This window comes from Ischnura elegans, chromosome 2, assembly GCF_921293095.1.
Source record: "Ischnura elegans chromosome 2, ioIscEleg1.1, whole genome shotgun sequence".
NCBI lineage: Eukaryota > Metazoa > Arthropoda > Insecta > Odonata > Coenagrionidae > Ischnura > Ischnura elegans.
Window position 1 is genome coordinate 51,081,917 of NC_060247.1, and position 24,024 is coordinate 51,105,940.

General features: G+C 38.9%; 1 protein-coding gene across 1 annotated transcript in view; it reads right to left on the reverse strand.

Annotated features, from left to right (window-relative positions):
* Nucleotides 1-5,471, reverse strand: part of LOC124153727 — a 653,735-nt gene extending 648,264 nt beyond the window's left edge. Inside the window, exon 1 of the mRNA XM_046527062.1 lies at nt 3,355-5,471. Coding sequence (XP_046383018.1) covers nt 3,355-3,481 — 127 coding nt within the window. The 5' untranslated portion in view covers nt 3,482-5,471. The remainder of the gene's footprint in view (nt 1-3,354) is intronic.
* Between the last annotated feature and the right edge of the window lie 18,553 nt (nt 5,472-24,024).

Consider the following 24,024-nt stretch of genomic DNA (forward strand, 5'->3'; position numbering starts at 1 on the left):
TAAAATGCGCGATAAGTATTAAGGGAAACAAAATTGGCTATGGCTTAGACATTATGGTCTAAAAGAGATTGAGACCCGAATACAATAATATCGAATAAAAATTCCATCATTTGGCTGCGGTTAGACTTGTTCAACAGCTCGATTTATCTAATCTACTATCGATAAATTGCACCATCGAAGGTACGATGGTGACCAACAATGCCTATAGAAACGAATTACCACATTTTACCATTGCAAAGAAACTACCTACCTTGGAATGGTTAGACGATGGCTAGTAACCAACCACTTAAGAACCTATCAATTGTTGATCGAAAACTTACGATCATCGCTAGACTACAATTAAAATACGTACACCAGCGTTGAACTTAATCAATGATTAACCGCAGACAATTGACCAATGTTCGCAATAATAACTGAATGTAGACGGTCATAAGCATCCAAGTAGTGGTCTGATCAAGCAGCACTTGAATCGCACGCAGTGTCTACAACTCTGGGTCACATATTGTTTGCATAGCCCAGCCACCATATTGTCTAAACTTACCTCGAATAAAATAGACAGAAATAAAATAAAAGACATGATACGGCAATGAAAATGTACCATGTAACATTGTTAAAGGACTTATGTCGACAAAATGTACAATGACAGAGGTTGCAGCAGTTACATGATAGTTACATGATAAATTGATTTCTTAGTGTGATTAATATTTTTTCTTGAGAACTCAAAAGTGTGGATATGTATTCGTACTAACTATATACTATCTTTTCCCGTTATAAACGCCGCTAAGTTATTGGATTCTCTAAAGGAGTAAAGCTACATGAGGAAGTAAATCAAATTAAACGGATACAAATTCTATGTAAAGACTTAACACATTTCGTATTACAAAGAGACTAAATAGGTATCTAAATATTTTCATGGTTACGTGATGGACGCAAAAAAGGTTGATTTTTTTATATTTTCTAGAAAAATGGCTATTTAAGAAATGTTCTGTATAAAAAGGTTGCCTGCGTCATCCTACTTCATTAGAAGAATATTTGGGAAAAGGACGTGAAAAATCTAAGTATTTCTAAGACACATCATTAATGAAAATTAGCTTCCAACTGCTAGAATAAAGCCATGCAATATTGAAACCCCATCTACCCTGGTATTTGAAACCCCATCTACTTTTTTTTTAATTAAAACAATGGAGAATATTTCAAACATACATTTAAGCGCCGATCGTTACGTTTGATTACATCAGACCAATCCTATTAATAACCGTGAAGTTTTAAGGAGGTAAAGTTGTAGTACGCCTTAGCCATCCTTCATGGGCATTTTCGCTCACATAGTAGATCATACTTACGCTTGGGATGTTCGCAGATTAAGTCCTATTTGCTTTATATTCATCGATTTTTATTGTTTACTCGTAATAAATGGTAAATATATTCTGTGAACGTTTGATCATTGATGTCGATATTTAACTTTGTAAATTAAAGCATCTAAATGATAGACAATATGTGTAAGGACTTCTGGGCCATTTAACTCATGACCAGAAAAAGTCAGAACTCAGGATTAGAACAAATGCATTGAAGAGAATGTACCATTATACACACTGTAAATAAATACTCTGTGTGACTATGTAGCGGGGTGGTCAACGATTAATTTAAAGCATACGTGTGATATCTAAAATAATTTACCACGTGTTAGGTGACTATTGAAGTGCCATACGAAATTCAGTCCGCTAACGAAGGAAATCACTCGAGAAATCGGTCAAGATTCAAAAATATTCACGCATTATGTAATATATTTTCAAATTTACTTTTAGAAAACGCATTAATTTTAGCCAAAAAACTGTAAAATACCACAGATCAACCAATTTGGACAAGGCTTTACAATTATAGATATGAATGATTCTTTTGAAACAAAGGTAAATTAAACACCTCACTTACATGGTGACAAGAATAAATTTGCTATACCTTTTAATGTCTAGATGTCCCAAAACTGTCAGCCATAAGTACATCTCTTGAAATTTTATAGCAGACGAAAGTTCCTTAACATAATTATGCATTTTGTAGGCTTTTAAGTAATGCTTCATTGAAATGTTTCCTGCGATGCATCAACAGAGGAAATAGCAACATGATCTGACGATAACGGTCCTATCAGCAGTGACCGAACCCACTTAGTTGACCTCTCATCCAGATTTTCTTCACCAAGCTTACACATTCGATTCGCCAAAATACATGCATATTGAATATCACTCATCATAGCGCGGTGTGGAGCCCATCGGAGAATTGTTTAATTCGTATGGATTCAATCATCAAATGTGTGACCACATCATTGATATCGCTACAAGTTCAACCAAGTCATGTAAGAAATTTGAAAATTTTCGAAATTATTCGAATACAAATTTGGTATAACTCCAGGATAATGCCCTTCTATGGTTAACTTACCAAAAGCTTTTCATCGCATACATTCAGAAAAATGATGCAATAAGCATATTAGATAACCATCAAACATTCTTTGAGAATATATTAGCACTCAATCAATGTGTCTGAGAACACTAAACTTGCATACAAAGTTCATTAGCTTCCAATAGAATTTTTACAATTTTCCCACTCAAGTAGACCCTAAATTATTAAAAAGGAGCATTATTGCGAGGTAAAATTAAAATAAAACAATGATAAAAAGTTAAAAATAGGGAAAGAATTCTTTAACCGATTGATGGTAACTATCCATTTGCAATCCTCAAGCCAAAGGAAAAACCAGCAACCTCGAAAAGTCATTCTAAGTGGTTTCAAGTACAGAACGTAACTTCAGTTTTAAAATAATAAGTCCTAAATTATAACTCGTACGATAAAATGCTCTTATTATTGAACGAAAGAGATTGTGAATGCGATTTACTTATAATCTGATGTATCAGAAGTAAAATCACCCAGATTCCACTTGAACATGTTATGCAGTCAATTTCGAAGGCGTGAATTGAATCCAAGTCTTAAGGGAAAGTGGTCCCATTTAATACTACCACAAAGTTTTAGACATCTCGCACCTTATCTTAACGAAAATTTAAATTTAATCTATTCACATACAATTTTCATGCAAACAAAATTTAAACAAATCATGCTGAGACGGGTCCAACGTTAACAGTCACTAGATAACGCTCTCAGAAAAAGGATTGAAACGCTTACTTAGTGAAAATGAATGAGACGAAGCGTTTTCCGGAAGAAACAGCTATGTATAAAATTTAACGCAATTTAAGTCACTGAAATGGACTTTCGGTAAATCATATTTTTAAAGATTACTTGCCAAACCATAAAATAAGAACTTATAAACCAATTTGCTCATACCTGGAAATGAAATAAAAAGGAGAATTAACTAACCTGTTAGTTGTGTCAGCAGAATGAGGAATGCCATCCATATCAGGACTTGCCAGGCTTGCTGCTTCCTTTTCCCAGCGGCTTCTGTCATCTTCGATCCGATGTGACACCTCTTCAATTGGATCTCCATCGTCCCGTTTATTGAGTCGACAAAACAGTTAAGTTCTTCGAATGACGGCTTGAATATCGTTGGTTTCACTCGGATGGGGATACAGTCGCACTACCTATAAAATGAGACCCTGCTATTAAATGCGCAGAAAATTTTCCCGGGCAGGAATACCTAATTCCTCGTCTGGTGGCAACACTAATCACCAAAATAAACAAGGGAATTTTATTTCTTAAGTGCCCTTCCCAACCCACTCTCGTTCTTGTTCACTTGAGAACTCGTGCACGTGGGATAAGACAAATTCGGTCGTTCCTATTTCCGACACTCCGAAGAATCCTTACTCGGCGAACCGGACCAGTCAGGGGCGGCGCGCGTTAGTCAAGGAAGCCCACCATCCTCGCTAATCCCATCGACGCCTTCGCTTTCGAGAATCCCCGCCTTCCGACCGCACACGATATTTCTTTCCCCTTGTCTAGCAACCCCTCCTCTACTTCCCACCAAGGGCTTCCTCCGAGATCTCCTCCCTTGCCTCGTGGGAAGTTTATTCCGTGGTGAACTCGGATGGCCAACACAAGCCGCAGTCCTAATAACTCTTTAGGCCGAGTGGTTCTTACGAATACACGTAGGGCTTCCTTCCCGCGACTTCCTCTTTTAAGAGGTCAACGTTTTGATGCACTCACTTCCTGACAATTTCCAGTGTTGATTTCGTTAAGCCTTGTTGGCATCCGTACAATGTCGTTGAGGTTGCCCGCTGATAGAGTTTGCTACGCGCTAATCCGTCTAATCCGCCACAAAACCTAATGGAATACTACAGTACTCTACGACCTATGTCAATACAAATATTTTTTTTCAAGTAAACTAATTTAGTCTTACAGCTCCGAACAGTTTTGAACAATAATGGTTTGTGTTTTATAGTGGCACCGATAAAATTTCATTGAGAATGACCCTCAGCTATTCACCGCTAGAATTTCCTGCTCGACTTATGTGGCACTATTATTATTACACAAAAACTGTGCTTGGTATGAAGCCTTTCCAAGCACACTAGTTTTCTCTATCAGTTTGAATCAGCTATTAGTCACTTGATTTGGAAAAGCTTAATATGTTACGGTTACTTTTCCAGTACCCTCCTATGAGATGTCCGGGAGTAGTTCAGTAAAGTCTTCTACGTCCTTCAGAAGCCATTCACGCCAGTACACAGGGAGCGGTTGCCCCTAAGAGCTACGGTGCCCCCTGGCGGGGTTCCAGAGCCGTAATGCCGTGGGGGCGCACGGGGCAACATGGTAACACCTGTTCAACACTTTCCTCGGGCGGTACGATCGAGGCGGAGATGTTGAAGTCTCTGGGGACGAAGGACTACAGGCCACCGCACTTGGGTTCTCCTTTCAGGTCACTGGCGATGGTTCAGGCGATTTAAAAGAGGGCTCGAGTCAGAAGATCGTGGTTCACACAACCGCGACTGTCACGGGTCAGACGCGCGACGTGCCGTGAACTGAAAGCGGATGAATGGTATGAGCTGTCAGACGCACTTATCCAGCAACGATGATGACACTACTCACACAATGGCAAACAAGTTCATCTCTTCCTTTCAATGCACATCGCCAGTTATTGTTTAAATGGAGACGATCAAGGGAAGAAAACTGATATTTGTCAAACTAACCACAAATTTTTTTTTGGGAGAATGAAGACGTTATTCAGATGTTATCGAATCGAGCCGGAGGGTCCCAGCAGATATAATCTGAACCTTTCGGAATATTATTTCTGCCTGTCCTCCTTTTTTAAAAATGGGATCCCCTTCACCCCGCGACTTTTTTGACGTCCACCTGGAGAATGCGTTCCGTGAAGTTTTTTTTTTATTTGTTCATCGCACGCGATAATAGATCCACCACAACCTCTTCGTCAGGAGCGCGTCTTGGGGCGCCGTGCGAGATAGAATCGGATGCCGCTCCCCTAATTCCTCTTCCCGGGCGGACTCCAGCCCGAGACTCCGTGAGAACAGAGTGAACCCCGCGCGCTCCAAAAACTCACTGGAAGCGGAGGACGCATCAGCCGGTTCTCTCTCCCCCCCACCCTACCTCTCCATTCACCCTTTCCTCCTCCCCCTCCCATCGCCAGAACCTAACCCACCCCGCTCCCCCAACCTCCGCGCTGCCGTCCTATCGCGGATCCCCCCCCTCTTCCTCCATCAATTCTCCCCACTCCCCCACCCTCGCCAAAATACCTTCCGTTTCCCCTCCCAAAGCTCCCATACCCTTCCCTCTCCTCTCGTCCCCTCCTACTTCGAAGCCGTTCCCGCCCTCCCTTCGAGTCCTTCCCGATCGTCGCGCTGGCGCACTGCGAGCGCTCGCAACCAACACCCCCCCTCTCCCCTCTACAAATCCCGGCACCCTTCCCCAGTTCCTTATCCTCCCTCACCCTCGCCTTCGGGCCGGCAACACCCTTCCATCATCTTCTCCCCATTCTAACTCTTCAGTGCGGTGCTGACGATCGTGAAGTTGAAGAAGTTCTTCTCGGGTTACCTACCATGTCATACACAACCCATGCATGGTCTATCGTAGATGTCGCCCGGTGGAGAACCCAATAAACCGATTCGCTACGGAAGCCCGTGATCTTATTTCATAGTAGAGTATAAATGAATTTTCTTGATCGTGAAGTTGAAGAAACTCTACTCTGGTTAATTACCATGTCATACACAACCCATGCATGGTCCATTGTACATGTCACCCGGTGGAGAACCCCATCAACTGATTCACCAGAGAAGTCCGTGATCTTATTTCACAGTGGAGTTTAAATGAATTTTCTTCATCGTGAAATCGAAGAAATTCTACTCGGGTTACCTACCATGTCATACACAACCCATGCATGGTCCATTGTAGAAGTCACCCGGTGGAGAACCCCATCACCCAATTCACCAAAGAAGTCCGTGATCTTATTTCACAGTGGAGTTTAAATGAATTTTCTTGATCGTGAAATCGAAGAAATTCTACTCGGGTTACCTACCATGTCATACACAACCCATGCATGGTCCATTGTAGAAGTCACCCGGTGGAGAACCCCATCACCCCATTCGCCTGGGAAGCCCGGGATCTTATTTCATAGTGGAGTATAAATGATTTTTTTAATCGTGAAGTCGAAGAAATTCTTCTCAGGTTATCTAACGTGTCATAAAACCCATGTTCCTATTGGTGAAGTTCATCCTTTGGAGAGCCCGCGAAGAATCCCATCAACCAATACACCAGGGAAGCCTACGGTCTTGTATCATCATGAAGAGTTCGGAATCAGGACGAGAGAATGATTCAAAGCTGCCACGCATTAAGATTTAAGTGGACGCAGCACACTTGAATCTATCTTATTAACGTAGTATCTAGCAAAGTAGTATCTAACGCCTATCCTTAGTAACTATTCTTACTACTATTAATTAATATTCTAAAACTTAAGCTATCAACTACAAATTTCAGGGTGTAGGTATGTGCTTGACCCTCGTCATAGTTCGCATTGCCCCTCTTGTGTTAGAAAAATTGTCATCACTTATTTCTGAGATGCAAACTTTATGCAAATGAGATACAAGTAAATGAATCAAAATGATAATGATAACTCTATACAGCAGGAAATTTTCAAGGTAATAGGGCACGAATAGTACGTCGCGAAAAATAGCGAAGTAAGATCGCTCGAGAAGGAGCGATGTGTTCTCAAATTGGTATAACTGGCATGGTGGGCTCGAGAAAATAGAACCTTAAACTGAAGAGGCTTCATAGCTCCCGCTCGACCGAGGAATTCTTGACGAATCACTCATTTAATGGGTAGGCCATAATCTTTAACCCTTTCACTGATGTGTACGTACCACGCCCATCCTGGAAGTACCTGCTCCAAGGCTCCACGAAACGCATTTTAATCTTTTCGCCGCTTATGAGGAGAAGGTTTTCGGAGATTAAACAGCAGTGAAAGGGTTAAATGTTCGATATATGCAGAGGATTTTCTGTTCATAATTTGCCTTTATCTTTAATTTGAAATGTTTACCTTAATTTTTCAAACATATCTAGATTTCTATACTTGAGATCCAGGTAAAGTTTTACGATTTTACTCAATCCAAAAGCTTTAAGGATGATACATTTGAGTGTAAAGCAAGCAATCCGTCAGGTAAAAGATAAACTGTGTACAACGAAAACTTCGCAGCGCCCCCGATAAATCAACATGCGGCCAACTAAACTGTTGGCCATAAATCATTTTATTATCTTATGACACAAATGGGCTGGTAAAGTAAGTGCATGGCTTAAATCTGGTACGTATATTACGATTTATTGGTTGTAAATATATTTACAGTTACGTTATTCATCTAAATTTAGCATATTATTTCGGCTCGCATGGTTCATTTCTTTGAATACATATAATTACTGAGCGATGAAATGATTTTATGTCGTATTTGTCAAATAAAACCTTTCCTTAAATAAAATAAATTAAATTCTAAACGACATACCGTGTCACATCTTCTTGTATCTAATCGAATTAACTAACCTTTCATAGCTCACTCAGTGACTGGACACAACGCTAGTTTGGGCTGATGAGAGAGCCCACCCATAACTTAGCCACAGTCGTGTTAATTGTGCACATTCAAGGTAGGACTGCCAGTACCTTACCCTGGGAAAACTCACACCACAAGGATTTTTTAGGGTATTTGTGGGGTGTCCGAAATCTTGATTCTAGATTTGAACCCTTCTACCGAGAGCCGAGCGCTGGACCCATAAGGCTACCACACTTTCCAAACAAACATTATGGATCATGTATTATGCGTGTTAAAAAAAAACTTTTAGGCGTTTCACCGCGTCAATTTTTGGGTGGCCCCAACGTTTCCCGACTGATGACGGTCGCTTTCTCAACGGAATCTTCACATTCTCTTGAGACCACCCAAAAATTCACGCGGCGACATGCCGAAAAGCTTTTATTTAACATGATGAGTATTCGCGAAATTTTTAACGAAGAATTATGTATTACGCTGACAGAAAACCTGTATCTGAGACTAACGTTGAGGACCTAGCGGTAAATTAAAAATACAAAAGATAAAGGTAAAAACAAGAGAAAATCCAAAATCCTCCGATTGCACTGCTCTTCAGGCTCTTCAGTCGGCGTTCGGGACGAAGCCGTACTCGGTGTTAGTAGGATGGCGGTCAAAATTGTTGAGGGAACACTATCTCAACTGCAGAGAATGAAGGGTCGTGTGTATGAAAAATGAGCAAGTAAAAAATAGTAATTAGGCACTATATATAAATAGCCATACTTTGCCTAATTGTGTGTAGAAATAAAAGCTTTGGTGTATATGATGTTTTTTAATTAAAACTGTAACAGCATTAAATTGAAATTTGGGTAATAAAAATAAATAAATAATATCTGGTTACAGAACCGAGTTTTCAGCGCAATGTTAACGCATTAATCCATTATTTAGAAATACCATCAGTTGTTGAGTTCACATTTTTTTACGTTATCTTTTCTTCAAGTTTTAGATTTGTATATTTTCAACTTGAAATCAGTTATTTTAGCTGTATAATATTACATCGACTGTTCTCAGTTACTAGTTTCTACATTTCACCTAACACGTTACTGTCATCTCTAATATGCAATGGATACAGTTGGATATCTCTCTCTCTCCCGCCTCATGTTTATTATGAATCTATGCAATTATTGATTCCACAGAAAAAAACCATAGAATTCAGTTTAATTGACAGAATGTACTCCTTATACGAAGTTATCGAAGACATAATTTAGAATCCATAGAAAATTAGATTATGCTTCATTTTACCTAGAGAAGTTTCTAGCAATATTACCGGAAGAGCTCAACAATTACTGACCATTTAAAAAGCTCCTGCTTTGCTTGTCCCACGTCTTTTGAATTCTGCATGGGGAGCGCTTTCTCAAAGGGCTCAGCAAAATGCTATTTAAAAAGCACCAAATTCCAAATGAATTGAAATATATTTCAAGTTATTAATTTCACTCCTACTTTTCATGTTTGCTGAATTGTTATTCAATATTTATTGACCACCAATTGCGTGGTACATGCATTTTCCTGACAAAAAATGCCAATTCTGCTGGGCGTACACAAAAACTTAACATTATCATACGAATAAATTTATAGACCTCAAGGGTATGACGTTCATAATAAAAGGGTTTTTCGACAAATGTGATAGTAGCATGAATTTTCGAGCCAGGACACGGTTTAAAACTCTGCTTCTACGCGAAGAAATTTGCAGCGGCATTTCGACCTATACTACAGTTGCATTAAGAGGAACACAGTACTTTTCGCGTAAGTTGGCACGTCACGACGCGTCTGTCCCCTTGCAGCTTATCGTGAGCTTATCTACACCGGTGCACCGGCCAATTTATTTGTCAGCAGCGGTGTCTTAAGTCGCGTCGGGGGGCGGAGATGTGGCGACCAAGATGTTGAATTCTGCGGCAGGAATTAGAAGTCGACGACTGATATTTGAGCCTATAAAAAATGTGAACCTTAAAAAAGATTATAGTGTCAGTAGTTATCTTAGTGCGGAGTTAATATTGCGAGCTCCACCATATGAGTTTGACTGTCACGAGGTAAGAGACCTCATTTGGAGTACGCTGCCGGTTAATGGATTCATCGTGAAATAGGTTTAATCAAAGAGCTAGAGCACAAGTAGCACGGATCAGCAACGCACGTTAAAGGGTCACTGCCGCTACGATAACTTTATCATCAGTACGATTCTACTAGAAAATTATTAACTTTTAGCCTTAATAATTTCAAGAAGAAGTCTTTACTTGACAATTCTCACATAACGAGATCTAGGAGAATAAATGAACAATTGAAGTAGATTCGTAAACGGAAAGGTGAAAACATTCCTAATTCCCGAAAGACCGTAACACATTCTACCTCAATTTAAACATTATTTTTCGTTAAGTAATTAAGTTACTCGTTCTTTTTTCCTTGACAGGTAGGTTATCTTTTTTACGTGACCTAAGTTTGTGACGCATGCCCATCTCGGCAAAAGTGTTATCGTTGGTAGCAGAATGAGTGGGAAATGCTTGATGAGAGTAAATCCGTACCAAGTCGTTTCACATGACAAATGCCCTAGCACCAATGAGAAGATATGTGCATGTGGAGGAGAAATACTCGCCTCCTACCACTTACCCTCGAGGTAGCTCGCAGGGTATCCTGTAGATGTAGATGAAGTCAAGAAGGCAAGCAGATTTTGTGTGATCTGGTTTCCCTGCGCTGGCAGTGCAACGGCTTATTGGTTTGCTTCACCATGAATTATCCACATTTCCTACTGATCTTGCATACCAAACCTAAAACCTATTATTCTCTCTCGGGCATATTACTGTTCCCTATGGACGCGAGGTACATCGATTATGAGGTAGGTACATTACAGATATTAGGCATTTACTATCTCGGAAGCATTTTGAATTCCGGAAATAGTAAAACCAGTCCGAGTGAAAGGCTTCATTAACGGCATGATGAAAGTTATTCGTTATACTGGTAGCCTTATGAAAGGAAGATGACAATAAGCGCAAAATACCGAGTATCAATATTTCACTTCCATCACAAAATTATTAACACTTTTTTTGACAAATCATTTAGACCCTTATTCTAAAGGTTAATTTTTTGATTGCTAAGGGTAGAGATCACCTCAGACTATGACTGACTTACGTGAATTTAGTGCAAGTAGGGCAGAAGGGACAGTCCCTTTCCCTGTTTCAACTTGAACAAATAGGATTAATTCTCCTTCTTAGAGATCCTCAAGCTTCACTCGCGATTTGAACCTGGTATCTATTAGTCTCCAGATAAAGGCTCTTCCCTTCCACGCATTGGCTCTTCCATGCAAATTTCCACATTTTAAGAATGAAACTTATAGAATAACAATGCAATTTATTTAAATAAAGGAAGGGGCATTCGAAAGTAAAATGAGAAAGCACTTAACCGTATAAGGTTTGGCACAAGTTTTCCTGCATGAATGATTTCGAATGTTTAAAAAAAAGCTTGACTGATGAACTATAAGACAAAATTTTGAAAATTGGAAACAATTGCGGGTGCAAAAGATGTAATTTTGCTTTCCGTGTCACCATGCTTACTCACATTGAAGTGAGTTTTCATTGCAATATTAGAGCTGATGGTAGAATCCGAGTATTCCTACTCGCTAGCATTTGATGACCAGTAATATTCAATTGCTTGTGTAACTGTGTTAAATCTCTGCTGACTCCCACCGTGTCATGAAATATGATGATGTTGGCATGTTCCGATTTAGCTGTCATCTTCAAAGCTGTTGCAAATGTATTCTTTATATGCCGGTGATAGTAATGTGAAATAACGTTTTCAAAACGTTGACCAGTAATCAGATATTCGAAGCCAAAATTACCAGTTCAGCTTGAGAAGTTCTCAATTTTAATTAACTCTACAATTGAATTTAACGACAAAGGTATTGGTGAATTGCAAAAGAGAAAAATGACATGCATTGACCAAATTTATTTTGTCAGGCGCTACTGGAATGTTTTTAACAATAAAAACTGACAATAAAATGTTTCCATCTCAAATGCAATAATATGCAATCGGTTGTAAATTTTGGTGATGGCATAACCACACCTAACCGTTCAAAAATAAATAGCATGAGGGAAATCATTGTTTTTTCTAACAGCTTTAAATTAATTTCATTACAACTTTGTGGAAAGTGAGAAAGGAATGTTTTTAAAGAAATAATTTTAAAGTAAAAACTGGTTTTACTTTAAAATTTTTTACTTAAAAATTCTTTTTTTCCTTGTGTGTTTATTAGTAGAAAATAATACTCTACTAATAAACATAATGAACACACAAGGTAGGAGGAAAGGGATAGTATCGCAATTTAGGAATTAATAATATAGTCATGTGGAGAAGGATTATAAGTTGGAAAAAAGGATTGGGGTCAATATAACACGATGTCTTGCAGATGATTAACCCTAGATTGATGATGCCCGGTCTCACGGACTGGTCATCTAATCGTTCTGATATCAGACACAAACAATTATTTCAACAGTCTCCCCCCTCAAGTAGATTTTTACTTCATGCTCGCAGTTATTCTAAGCTGAATGAGTAAGAACTTCACTTCGCGTGAACATTTGCTCTCACAAAGTCACTTTCGGTCCCACCGACTGAGTTCCACTTTTAGTGTCTTTAATTGAACTCATGTAAGATGGCATGATAAAAATACAGATGAATGATATACATCCCTTGATGAAAATGCGAAATACTTTTTGTACTCTAGAACGTGTACATACAATTAAGTGAAAATACTAGCACTTTATTTCGCTTTACCGTGAGATCACAAGATTTTGGGTAACGAAGTAAAATTCAACTACCTTTCCTTTTTTTAAAATGAGTCGTACCTACATATTTGAAAACTTTCAATGGAATATTTTTGGAGACAATTATGTTTTAGACAATTAGGAAATTTTTGTTTTTTCAAAGGCAAAAATAACTTATGGCCCATACATCGGTATTCTGGCCCGTATTGGGCCAAAATACCGAAGTCACCACTTATTCTTCAGTCATTTACGTCACGACTATCAGGCAAAATCTTTTCTGCTAAGTACATTTTCCCACTGCACTCCTTGTCTCGGATTTCGACGAGAATTTGCGCTTTCATCTGCCCCTGCGAGCATAGGCTGCTCCTGGTTCCATCGGCAGCCGACAGGTGGCTCTGCGGTGTGCGGCGGACGGACTTTCGCATAGCTGTTACGGGCTATTTAAATTCTTCGTGCGATTTTTTCAGAGAATTTAGGATTACTTCTGTTAAAGAGTGGTACATGTTGGCTATCATGTATGTGGTATATTCTGAAAATTTATTATTTTGTTTCATCGACCCTTAATCAGATGGGGGTCGCATTGGTGTAGTGTCACGAGTGTTAGCTTCCCACTCTATGGGCCTAACTTTAACTCCTGGCGGAGGCAGAGATTTACAGGAAACCCTCCATCCCTCTGTAGGGCGCATCAAGGATAACACTCCGTTCTTTCTATGGGCCTTTAAGGTGCGGTCTCCAAGGCGTCTTTTTTTAAGAGCAGGCAAATTCTGACGCGATACACACTTTTCTTAAACCAGCAGTGACATAGGTTCTACAATATTTGCATTAAACTACGGCAAAAAGTTTAGAGAAAAATGACGTTCAAGGTGATCATTGTAAATAAAGCTGAGGTACTTTAGGGTTAAATATTCTGACGATAGTTATGCTATGATTTTCCAAAAAAAACTCTTACCGTTAGTATTCATGGATATTCAGCGGTAGATTAGCCACGGGTGTCCTGTTACAGACTCATCCTAAAGTGTGAAAATTCTACACACTAAAAATAAGTCGCCTTGACCGAGAGTCGAGCTCAGATCCCTCGTATAAAATTGTATTTTATGCCTGGTTGCATTAACTATCTCGCACTTGGAAGCCAATATAATTCCATGGGGCATAATGGCTTGGCAGTTAGTGTTATAGCGAACCGGGCGCGTAATCGTCAGAACGGAATACGAATTCCAATCAAGGAAAACGATTTTCCCTTGTGAAATTTTTACATCGATATGTTTCCATCAATCTTTACTTCGTCATTTTAAGAGAGAATTTTCATTCAAACTCACAGGAATTACTAAATCACACCACTGGTGGAAGATTATGAAGCATTAGAGGAATCGCTTTAGGTTAAATGCTGCGTCCACACAACGGAAGAGCTAATGAGTGGAGGTACTAGAAACGAGTATGAGCGAATTTTTCCAATTTCATTCCATTAGTTAAACTACCTAATAAAAAAAGACGCATACGAAATATTTAAAATTATTTGCTTTAAAATTGCTCGATAGTTGTTCCGTTTATTTATCCCGATAATATTGGGACATTTACTTAAAAAAATCGATGGTTGTTCCTTAACCCCGACAAAAATTGGGACTTTTTATCTTTCGATAACTAATCAAAAATGAAACCATTTTTTCGTGGCATTGAACGACGTAAGGCTCACCAGATTTTCAGAAATCACATTGAACGGACAAAATAGTAATTTTTTAACGATCATGCAGTTCAAAAGACATACCTACAAATCAAACAAGAATGAGGACCTTTAAGACCAAAGATTTTTATTCTCTTAATCGTATTCAATACGTTTCAACGGATACCTAGGGCAACACGTGAGGGCGAAAAAACTTTCTTTGAATACCACCAAACGAAGATCACGTGCAATAGTGCGTGCACATCACCACTCACATAGATGTTGAGCATCACAGAAATAAATCCATCCTTCCCGCGACCAACCTTCCCAATGCGGCCCTGACGTAACCCCCGGCGTGCATGCTAAACGATCCTTTCCCTTTATGGAGCAGACACAGGAGACAGAGGATTATGATGGGACGATTTGATTTATGATTATCCTCGATATTGTGAGAAAGATTCAGAGCCCCGGATAAGAGTGTAATCGAAGGAATGCTGAAGCCGGAAAAGCAGAAATCAAGAGACGGAGGATAAAAATAGCATTCTCATGAGAAAGTGAAGAGAGATAAGACGGAGAAGGGAAGGAGATGAGCTTTCAGCATCCTCCAATAGATTGGATTTAGGGTATTCCCCTGATTTTTTTCCGTAAGCGTAAGCAAAGAGGAACGGATTGAAAGAAGACTAAAGAATTGATGATAAGTGAATGAATGGTTGTAGATTGATGCTCTAGTGTAAACTGTAAGAGTATAGAAAAGAAATTACATAGTGTATTTTTATCAAATTTATATATCATATAGAGAATACATTTAATGTGAGTGATACAAAAAAAACATTTTTCTTACATTAAAAAAATCGTAACGAGCACTCATAAGAATATAATATTATGATGACACCTAAAAATAAAAATGGTAAACAAACTTAAATGCGGATCACCGAATGACAGTATTATCTATCTCTGAAGAATTGAAGGCACTGTGATGATTTGATATTTAAGGCTACGAAATTCCACAATTTAGAAGTAGTAAGCTGAAAAGAGTTTGAGAGAGAGTGAAAAGAGAGAGCGGGCTTGAGAAATTTATAAGAGGTTAAAATAAGATCGTGTGGGCATCGCAGTAAATCTTTTGCGTGGTATGAATAGTCAGAACATATCTGTAGTGGTCTAGTTTTGGAATATGGAGAAAATAAATGATCCTAGGAAACAGTGGCACAGCGAGGGCGGAGGTTTGGGGGTTAGAACCCCCCCCCCCCAGAGCTCGGAGAAAGTTTTAAGTTTAATCCATTTTACTTAATTGGATTGATATTACTAATAGAATAGTGTTAGAATTAAAAAATATCCCTCAGAAAGCCGTAAAACTCACCACTTTCAACCATTTATCTAAAATTCCGCAATTTATTAATCTTGCACCTACCGCTTATCCTGGTGGGTATACCATGCCCCCACACATCCCGGTATTAGTTACACCTAAACACCCCCCCAGCCTTAATTCCTAGCTGCGCCCCTAGTGAGAGCGGCAATCAGTGATCTCTCACCTACCTCTTCCGCTTATCCTGGTGGCTCGCCCATTGGCAGTACCGGTGTGTTATGGAATCTGTAGTTCTTTTCTATCATCAATCGGCCATGACATTTATTGAATCGTTTAATGAGGCAATATGAAAAATAATATTTAAATTGCTTGATTCCACGAATGAATAAAAATGGCAGTTAGTAGTTGATCGCTAGTAGCCTCTGTTACTACAGCAGCAAGTGATCTACATTTCTTCTGCTGGTTAGATCGGGTACAATTTCTCTTACCCAGTGGAAGGTTTGTCAGGAATATGGCTTGAAAATTTGCTTAACCGATAAAACCTACTTCTGACGTTGATTTGTTCTTTGTCAATACACGGAGAAGTAGCTGACAATATAGTCGTTATCATTTTGCTCAGTGCTACTCGTAATGGCAGCAAGAACCTTTGACACTCCTGTCGCGCTTATGCCCAAGACATCATACGATAGGATTTGGGGCATTGTGAGGTTTTTCCTACCTAACTACATTTTACTTGACGACTCTGTTGAATTATCACCAGAAATAGAATCATAATAGAATCTGTTTCAGAAACATCCTCACTACCTACGATAAAAATATCATCATTTCTAAAATGATATTGTAGCAATAACAGCAATACCATTGAATAAAAAGGAAATCGATAGTGGTTTCGTTTTAAAACGCCAATTGCTTACCTTCCTGTTTACTCTTTAACTCAGACTTCTCGTCGATACTCGTCACATCTTATCTTCCTCTCCACTCGACGCACGGACTTCGCTACCTCCTTGCTATCTATGAGTGCTAGCCTAATATACTTTGAAGTACTTATACTACCGGGCCTCTGCAATTTCAAACAAACTTCGCCCTCATCATTTACCATAACTTCTACAGCATTTACGGTGACAATATCAAACATCTGATCAAGGGCGTACCCAGGATCAAAACTAGGTGGGGGGCAAGCCATGGTTGTTCAAGTTATAGATAAGATTTGAGCATCGAAAAGGTGAATGAAATCGGTATTTTAAAGAACTGTAACAGCTCTTTATTAGTTTTCAAAATTATTTGCTTGAAAAAATATTATTTTCCATTTTCCAGAAATTTATGACTTTTGCTTCTAAGGGGGCAGCTGCTCCCACCTACTCGTCGCTGGGCATGCCCAATGGGCATTGCCCATGCATCTGATCCAGTTTCTCTTTAAATTCCACATTATTCTTTAGCTGTCGCGTAGTGCGCCGTCGAGAGTTGTCGTCGGGGAGAGGTGCGCCGTTGATCAGATGTCGAGTTCTTGAGTTTTAACAGCTTACCGCTCAGTTCTTCTATTTTTTTCTATTCCATGTATTTCTTGAATAATTGGAATTCTCGATAGATTAGTCCAGAATGGGGCCACGGACCTCATCGTTAGTTTCGCTCTTACATGTACCCCTTGTCACAGAGCTATGTGGTGGCGATAGAACAAATGTACCACTTCGCGAATCAAAAACAGTACCTGGGAAACCGACATTTCACTACACTTTTGCGCAATAAATGACACAGCTTTTATCACTTGCATTTCGACTCCGATTATTTACCCTACTCCATTCGAAATCCGTCTGTAATGGGTTTAAAAGGAGGTGTGAAACACGCAAACTTAGGTACGAAGACATACTCATCGATGTCTCTAAACATCATTCTTAATAATTCCATCAAATTTGGTTGATCGCAACGAAATAGTCTCCTGAATTTATTACAATGTAAAACAATGCAAGTGTGTAAGTAACTCCTCCCTCCTTATGCCAAATCTCGTTAGAAAAGGTGCGAGGGGAGGGTAAGGCAATGAAGGGCTCAGGACCAATCAGTAAATGCGCAGGGGCTTGGCTGTAGCTCGCGGAAACGTATTTTATTCCTGAAAAAATATTGAGCAGACGTAAAAATGGAGCGAATTTCGAATATTAAGAACTGTAAAAATGTACGTTACCCCTGGAAATGATGGTATTTTCTCTATTCGCGAAAGTTGAACATTATTGCATTTATTCTCTTTGAGCTACCCAATAATTTACTAAAATCCCTCCATCCAACTCCTTGCACACAATCTAAGCACATGCCATTGTGGTATGACCCAAAAGTATGATATGTAGAACAGTTTATACTGATTGAAATAAGCTCCCCTTGTCATAAGTCCTTGAGGTGGCTCGACAAGTATCTCGTAGAAATAGTTGCATTTTTATTTCACCTTGGGAATTAAAATGATATGGAGTTGGCAGAAGAAAGTAAAATATTACAGCAATAAAAGTGTACTAATGTAAGAAGGCGGAGGGAGAGATATAGTGCTATATGAAAGTAAAATATTCGACTTGTAATGGAAATAGGCGACAGGACGAAATACTATTAAAGGCTAAACAGTTAACTATCCACCGTATTCATCTACTTTCGTGATTTCTTCCACTGCACCCTATCTCCAACCTCCCTCACGTATCGCCGTTGTTGTCTACGAGTAAACTTCACCCTTGACCGGTGGCGCATTCGTGCGGTGAAGTCGAAAAGCATACTTTGTCCAGGAGAGGAGAGAAGCCCTGCTCCGACCTACTATATATTGCCTGCTATGTATTCTACTACCATAATGGTAGAGGAGGAAGATTCAGAAGATAATAGTCAATCCTATCCTCTGGTCAAGGGTAAATTGTGAAAAGGTTAAACTTAAAAGTCTAAAATAGTTCAAGCAAATTGTAATAGCTCGTTCTTAGTAATTTTTTATGAAATGCAGTGGATCCCTTGCCATATAGGCACCGAAAATCTAGCATTAGGAAAGTTCTTAGGAAACTATCTTCATCTAAAAATAATCCCAAGGCAATACCCTAATGAGAATGTCCAAGATGTATTGCTGCTGGTACTTTCGCGTGATGCTAACACTGCAATGGGCTAGCTCACAAATTTCTCTTTGATTTTCATTTTCAAAGAGTTTTAGCAATAAAAATATCCATCTTTCTTCTTTCCTTGATCTGTCTTTCTCTTCTCGACCTATTTACGATGGAAAATCGACTGCTGTGAGCCTTTTGCGAATAAGTTAAGGACGTCACTTATTCCTTTTGAGCGAATTACCGTTTTTCAACTTTTTCTCCCTTCTTCGTAAATTGCTATTTATATTTCTGCGAGAGATTCTTTCCCTCAATAAGAGGTTTTTCGTGTGCAAGTAATACTGAACTCAACGTCGTAATAAATTACGCCACGAAATGCTTAAAGTTGAGCGATAACTTACACAGATTTTATAATTATAAGATAATAGCTGTATGAGGATTATTTTATTTTATTCGTTACTTATCTTTCTCTTACCACCGAATTCTTTTATCGAATTGCAGGTTTTGTTCACAGAGGGCGACCACACTCTGGCTGGTTAAATCTTCTGGTTTCCTTTATGGTTTATAACCCCTTGTAATTGTAAATGTCACTGTAAAAATAACTGAAATATTAATATAAAATTTATATAACAATTAATTAATGTCACGTTTGTATTAGTAATTAGAAAATCAATTAATAAAATTTTACAATGTAACCACAGCTGATAATAGTTGCCTTAACCGAGACTTGATGGAATACGCTGATCATTAAATATAAAAATCAAGGACTACTTAATTTATTTTAACAAATATTACTTTCGACACAGTACGTCATCATTAGGTGCAAGCACAATTTAATAATTGTATATATCATTGTGTTGTTTACCTTGCATCTGAACCCTATGATGATGCTGTACGGTGAACCCATGGTTGATTAAATAAATTATACTTGCAGTGCTAACCTGCCTCTTCCATATTCAGGTTGAATCTGCTGCGCTACTGGTCGTTGTCTTGTCACCTATTGTTGTGGTGCTATTGCCTACCATAGTCTTACACCTGTTGCTGGTTGATAGAATTTTGCTAAGGAGAACCAAAGCAGTGGGGAACAGGAATGAGTTTTGGCTTCCCACAGAGTGCCTCCTATTTTGTAGGCAGGATGCTTGGGTCCGTTTTTGCAAGTTTTTTGCCCGTAACTTTACGCAATATCAAGCCACAGCGCTATAAACTGTGATCTAAAGTGTACGTCCAGAGATATGCGTCGAAAGCTCCAAATTTCATTCCTGTAGCGCTTGGTGCAAGTGAGATAGCCCTTTTTGTGTGACTACGCAAAATGAACACAGACTGACTTGCTACTAACTTCATATATATAGATGTAATTACGACGTCCTAGCTTTTCATTCACATAACCACAGCTGAAGATCTCCGAAAAGGGGAGAAAAAAAACAGTTTTGAATAAAAATATATAAGTGGGAGGAGTTGCAGTGACTCATACACGGACAGCTGGTGTAAGTGGGAGGGAACAGGTGGAGGCAAGTTGCGGGGGTGGTGAAAGGCATTCGGATGGGTGGATCCGGAGAATATATAAGTAAGGGGGGAGCCGGATTCTCACGCAGCTCGGGGTTTTAAATGGATCTGAGTAGGATGAGGTACTAAAGAGCGAAGTCGTACCCTCAAATCCGAAATGGCAGCTCCTTAAAAGAATTCGGTCGATGAAAGGGAATGAATAGTTACGACGAAAGCCAAATTCCCCATTCAGCCTCCCTCTCCTGAGTTTAGCATAAGAAAACACGAGAGTTGCCGCCCACTTTTCATGAATTGTTGACGTCACTACGGTTTTGTTTCAATAGCTTGATCAGGAAGAGCCTTACACGAATGCATGCAATCGCAAGATGAACAAGAACGAACCACTAGGGTTATGGAGGACTAGAACTCCATGAGGACTATAGAGAATACCGAGGAGTTGTTGAGAAACGGATATCCACTCGGAATGAGCTCGTAATGACATCAAATCATCGCTGAAAGGAACAGAATAAATTTTTAGTCACGAGAAGCTCAATAAATAGGGGATGGATAGAAAAATACATGAATTCTAGCCTTTATTCATGGGTAGAAAGGAGCTTACCCAAAGGAAAAGAAACATCTTCAGTCATATGTAAAGCAGGAAATGAGCTAGAATACTGAAATGTGTAAAAAAGAAAAGTAACCATGAGCATCGAACATGAAGAGTGCACTTAAACAAATAAAAGCTGTTTTTATAATATAACAGGTTTAATCTGAAGCCTGTTTGATTATTTTGCTGCCTAACAGCCAATCTAATTACATATCTGCACCATAATTAGCTACGCAGCTCAGGAAAGTCATAGTTAAAATGAAATTAGCATAATACTTCATTTTATATGGGCCTAGTAATTCCTTCTTTCAAAAAAACTATTACATACGCTCCTCCTTACGCCAATATTACTCTATGTAAAACATAAACATTGAAAAATTATTTAAAGTAATTATGTAATAATGGTGATAAGTAATGAAAAGTTAGTTGCTAATGAATATCAAAAATATTAAATGATATTATTTTATATGTATGAATATTACAAAACTCAATAGTTCTTTAAGAATTAAAATTCAATGAACTTTATATTGAAGGCTAACGTTTTATAATCCCAGAGTGAGGTAACTATTCAGAGTGTCATTAATCACTTTAATTTGAACATTTTTTAATTTAATTAAAGGAATAGAGGAACTAATACTCCCTTCAGTAAAAATAATGATGACATGGGAAAGAAGGCCATCTCTGAGGAGCATGTGGATAAAATTTCGATAAATAAAACACAGTGGCGATAAAAGTGGCGTCCACGGTTCGCATCGTCAGCGAAACATCCAAGTGGAATGGATTTCTCGCGCGTATATACTCCGAAAAGGATGGTATGTAGCTGTAACGGAGTAGTTAGTGAAGGGAAGGGAGAATCAGCGTTTTGACGGCGGCACCAGAAAGGAGAAAGGGAGCGGAAAGAGAAAGAGGAAGGATGAGACGAGATATGTTTGGTTTGAAACGGCAGAGAGTAGGAATTCCACAAAATTAAGCGTTGTAAGTTGGAGAAAAGCAGGGATTTCGTGGGCTATGGAAAGAGGGATAGGAGGAGATGCCGGCGGAATATGATGGAGACGAAGTTGAAAATTCCTCTCGCTCTCTGCACCCTACCCTGGAAGAAGAAAGGAATGGGGAGATTTCGGCAGAAGGAGAAGTGGGGTGAGAGGGAGGAGAGGCAGGTGGGAATGGATTAAAGCAGGATTGGGTGAATAAAAGTGGGTGGGACAGGAATAGGACAAGCAGAGAGCCAGGTGTGGGGTATTTGGATGGTAATAGATGGTGTTTGTGCTGGTGTACCTTACTTTTCGAAAAACTTTTAAAGTAGTAAAATTGTTTCGTCAGCCATAAATATCAAGTTTTCTTATGAAACATAAGTGTCTTTCTGGTTGAGGTGCGATGCCATTAAAATACGCCTTTGGGATCTGAATCGCCCTGCAACAAACATCAAAATATTGGGTTAAAAGTTATGGTAATATTTATATTTGGCTTATTCTCAACCGATTTACGAATAATGGAGACTGAGGAATCGAGAAAAGAAGAACATATATTGGATAATACACAGAGGCTTGCCCGGTGTATTTACACGAATGCTGCATCGTTACGTGATCCAATCCGCTCATGAGTCCTGCCTTAAGTGGTTAATGCGAAATATATTGGTTCTGGTGCTCATTTTTGTTCATATAACCGACACGCATCTGGTTGTTCAGCTAGTTCTGATTTTCAGAGATTCCAAATCTGTCTGGAATCCGTGCTAAAAGCAATAAGTGCGAATGATATTGAGTTAGAAAACGATTGTTTTCTAAGTTAAGAAGTGTTGATAAGAAATTCTGCTCTTTACTAGAGGCCTTTAAATATATTAACCCTTTTTTATTCATGTTCGGTACTGTTAAGAACTCGTAGTTCAGGCTTAAATGTAGTTGATCCTTCCTCGCAATAAGTAGTTCGATGAGATTCTCTAATTCCGAGACACTGTTTGAAGGGAAATCCTTTCTTTACTGCGTCTGTTACTGCGATTATACGTTGGAGTGAGCATTTTACTTAAGGTAAGAGTTTTATCATGTGAATATAAAAAACGTGTCTAGAGGAAAGTATTGGTCTAAAAAACTAAATCCTTTTATCATGAGTTGGTAAGAGCTTGCCCTGGACCTCTTCTAGGCCTCTTGACGGCGCATTCTCATCCTGAAACAACCGGATGAAAACCATGCCTTGAATTGGCTGCCCAGGTGACAATATAAAATAATGTGAAACCAAAGAATTGATGTTAGTATCACCTTCCAAAATGGTAAAATGTGTAAAGGATCATACATTTTTTTATATATATATGGTCAAAGCTCTAACGTTTGCATGTAGTACCTAACTCACGGTAAAGATATTGAGAACATTTAAGTCATTGCCATAGAAGGAGCGAAGAGGAAACAAACCTGGAAGATTTTGTGGGAAAGGAGTTATTTCATGGATTTGCTGGAAATGGAAAAAAGTATTACAAGTCCTCTGAGAGATAGCGGGGAATCGAGGAGGGAAATGGGAGCAGGCTTCAGCTTGCGCGAGGATGAGGTCCGGAATGCTCGTAGGAAAGTGGGGGTGTAGAAAAAGAGAGGATCGAGATATTTTACGATATAGTGGTTCCGGGGATATTCAAATGGCGCAGTGGGGAAAGTGACTTGTGTTATATGAGTGGGAGAATAACAATGAGGTGTAAATGGAACGTGTGACGGATTTAAAATTGCCACACTGGGCTATATTTCTGAACTTTCCCGTTGTATAGATCTTGTAATTCGGATGCTAGGAGACACGGAAAAAATTGATAAAGGTTTCATATTCACTCAAGTGTTGAAAAGCAGTCATGAATGAACCTCTTTCATTGGTATTAAAAAAACACTCCCCGAGCGTCAAGGCGAGATGATTATAGGGATGATAGTAAGGAATGTCATTAATAGTTTTTATTATTATACTAAAATAATTATAATTATAATTATAATTATAGTTTTCAATAGTGCCATAACATTATCATAATCGCCGGGAAAGCATCAAATCATAGTTCAATAGTATAACCAGTGGATCGAAGGTAAATGAAAAAGTAATTCTATGATTGAACAGTTAATAATTCACTGGGATGTGTCTGCTTAATATTTACATGGATATACGAGGGGAATGTAAATACCTATTATTCAGTGACATTTCTCTACGCAGCTGAGGTATTAT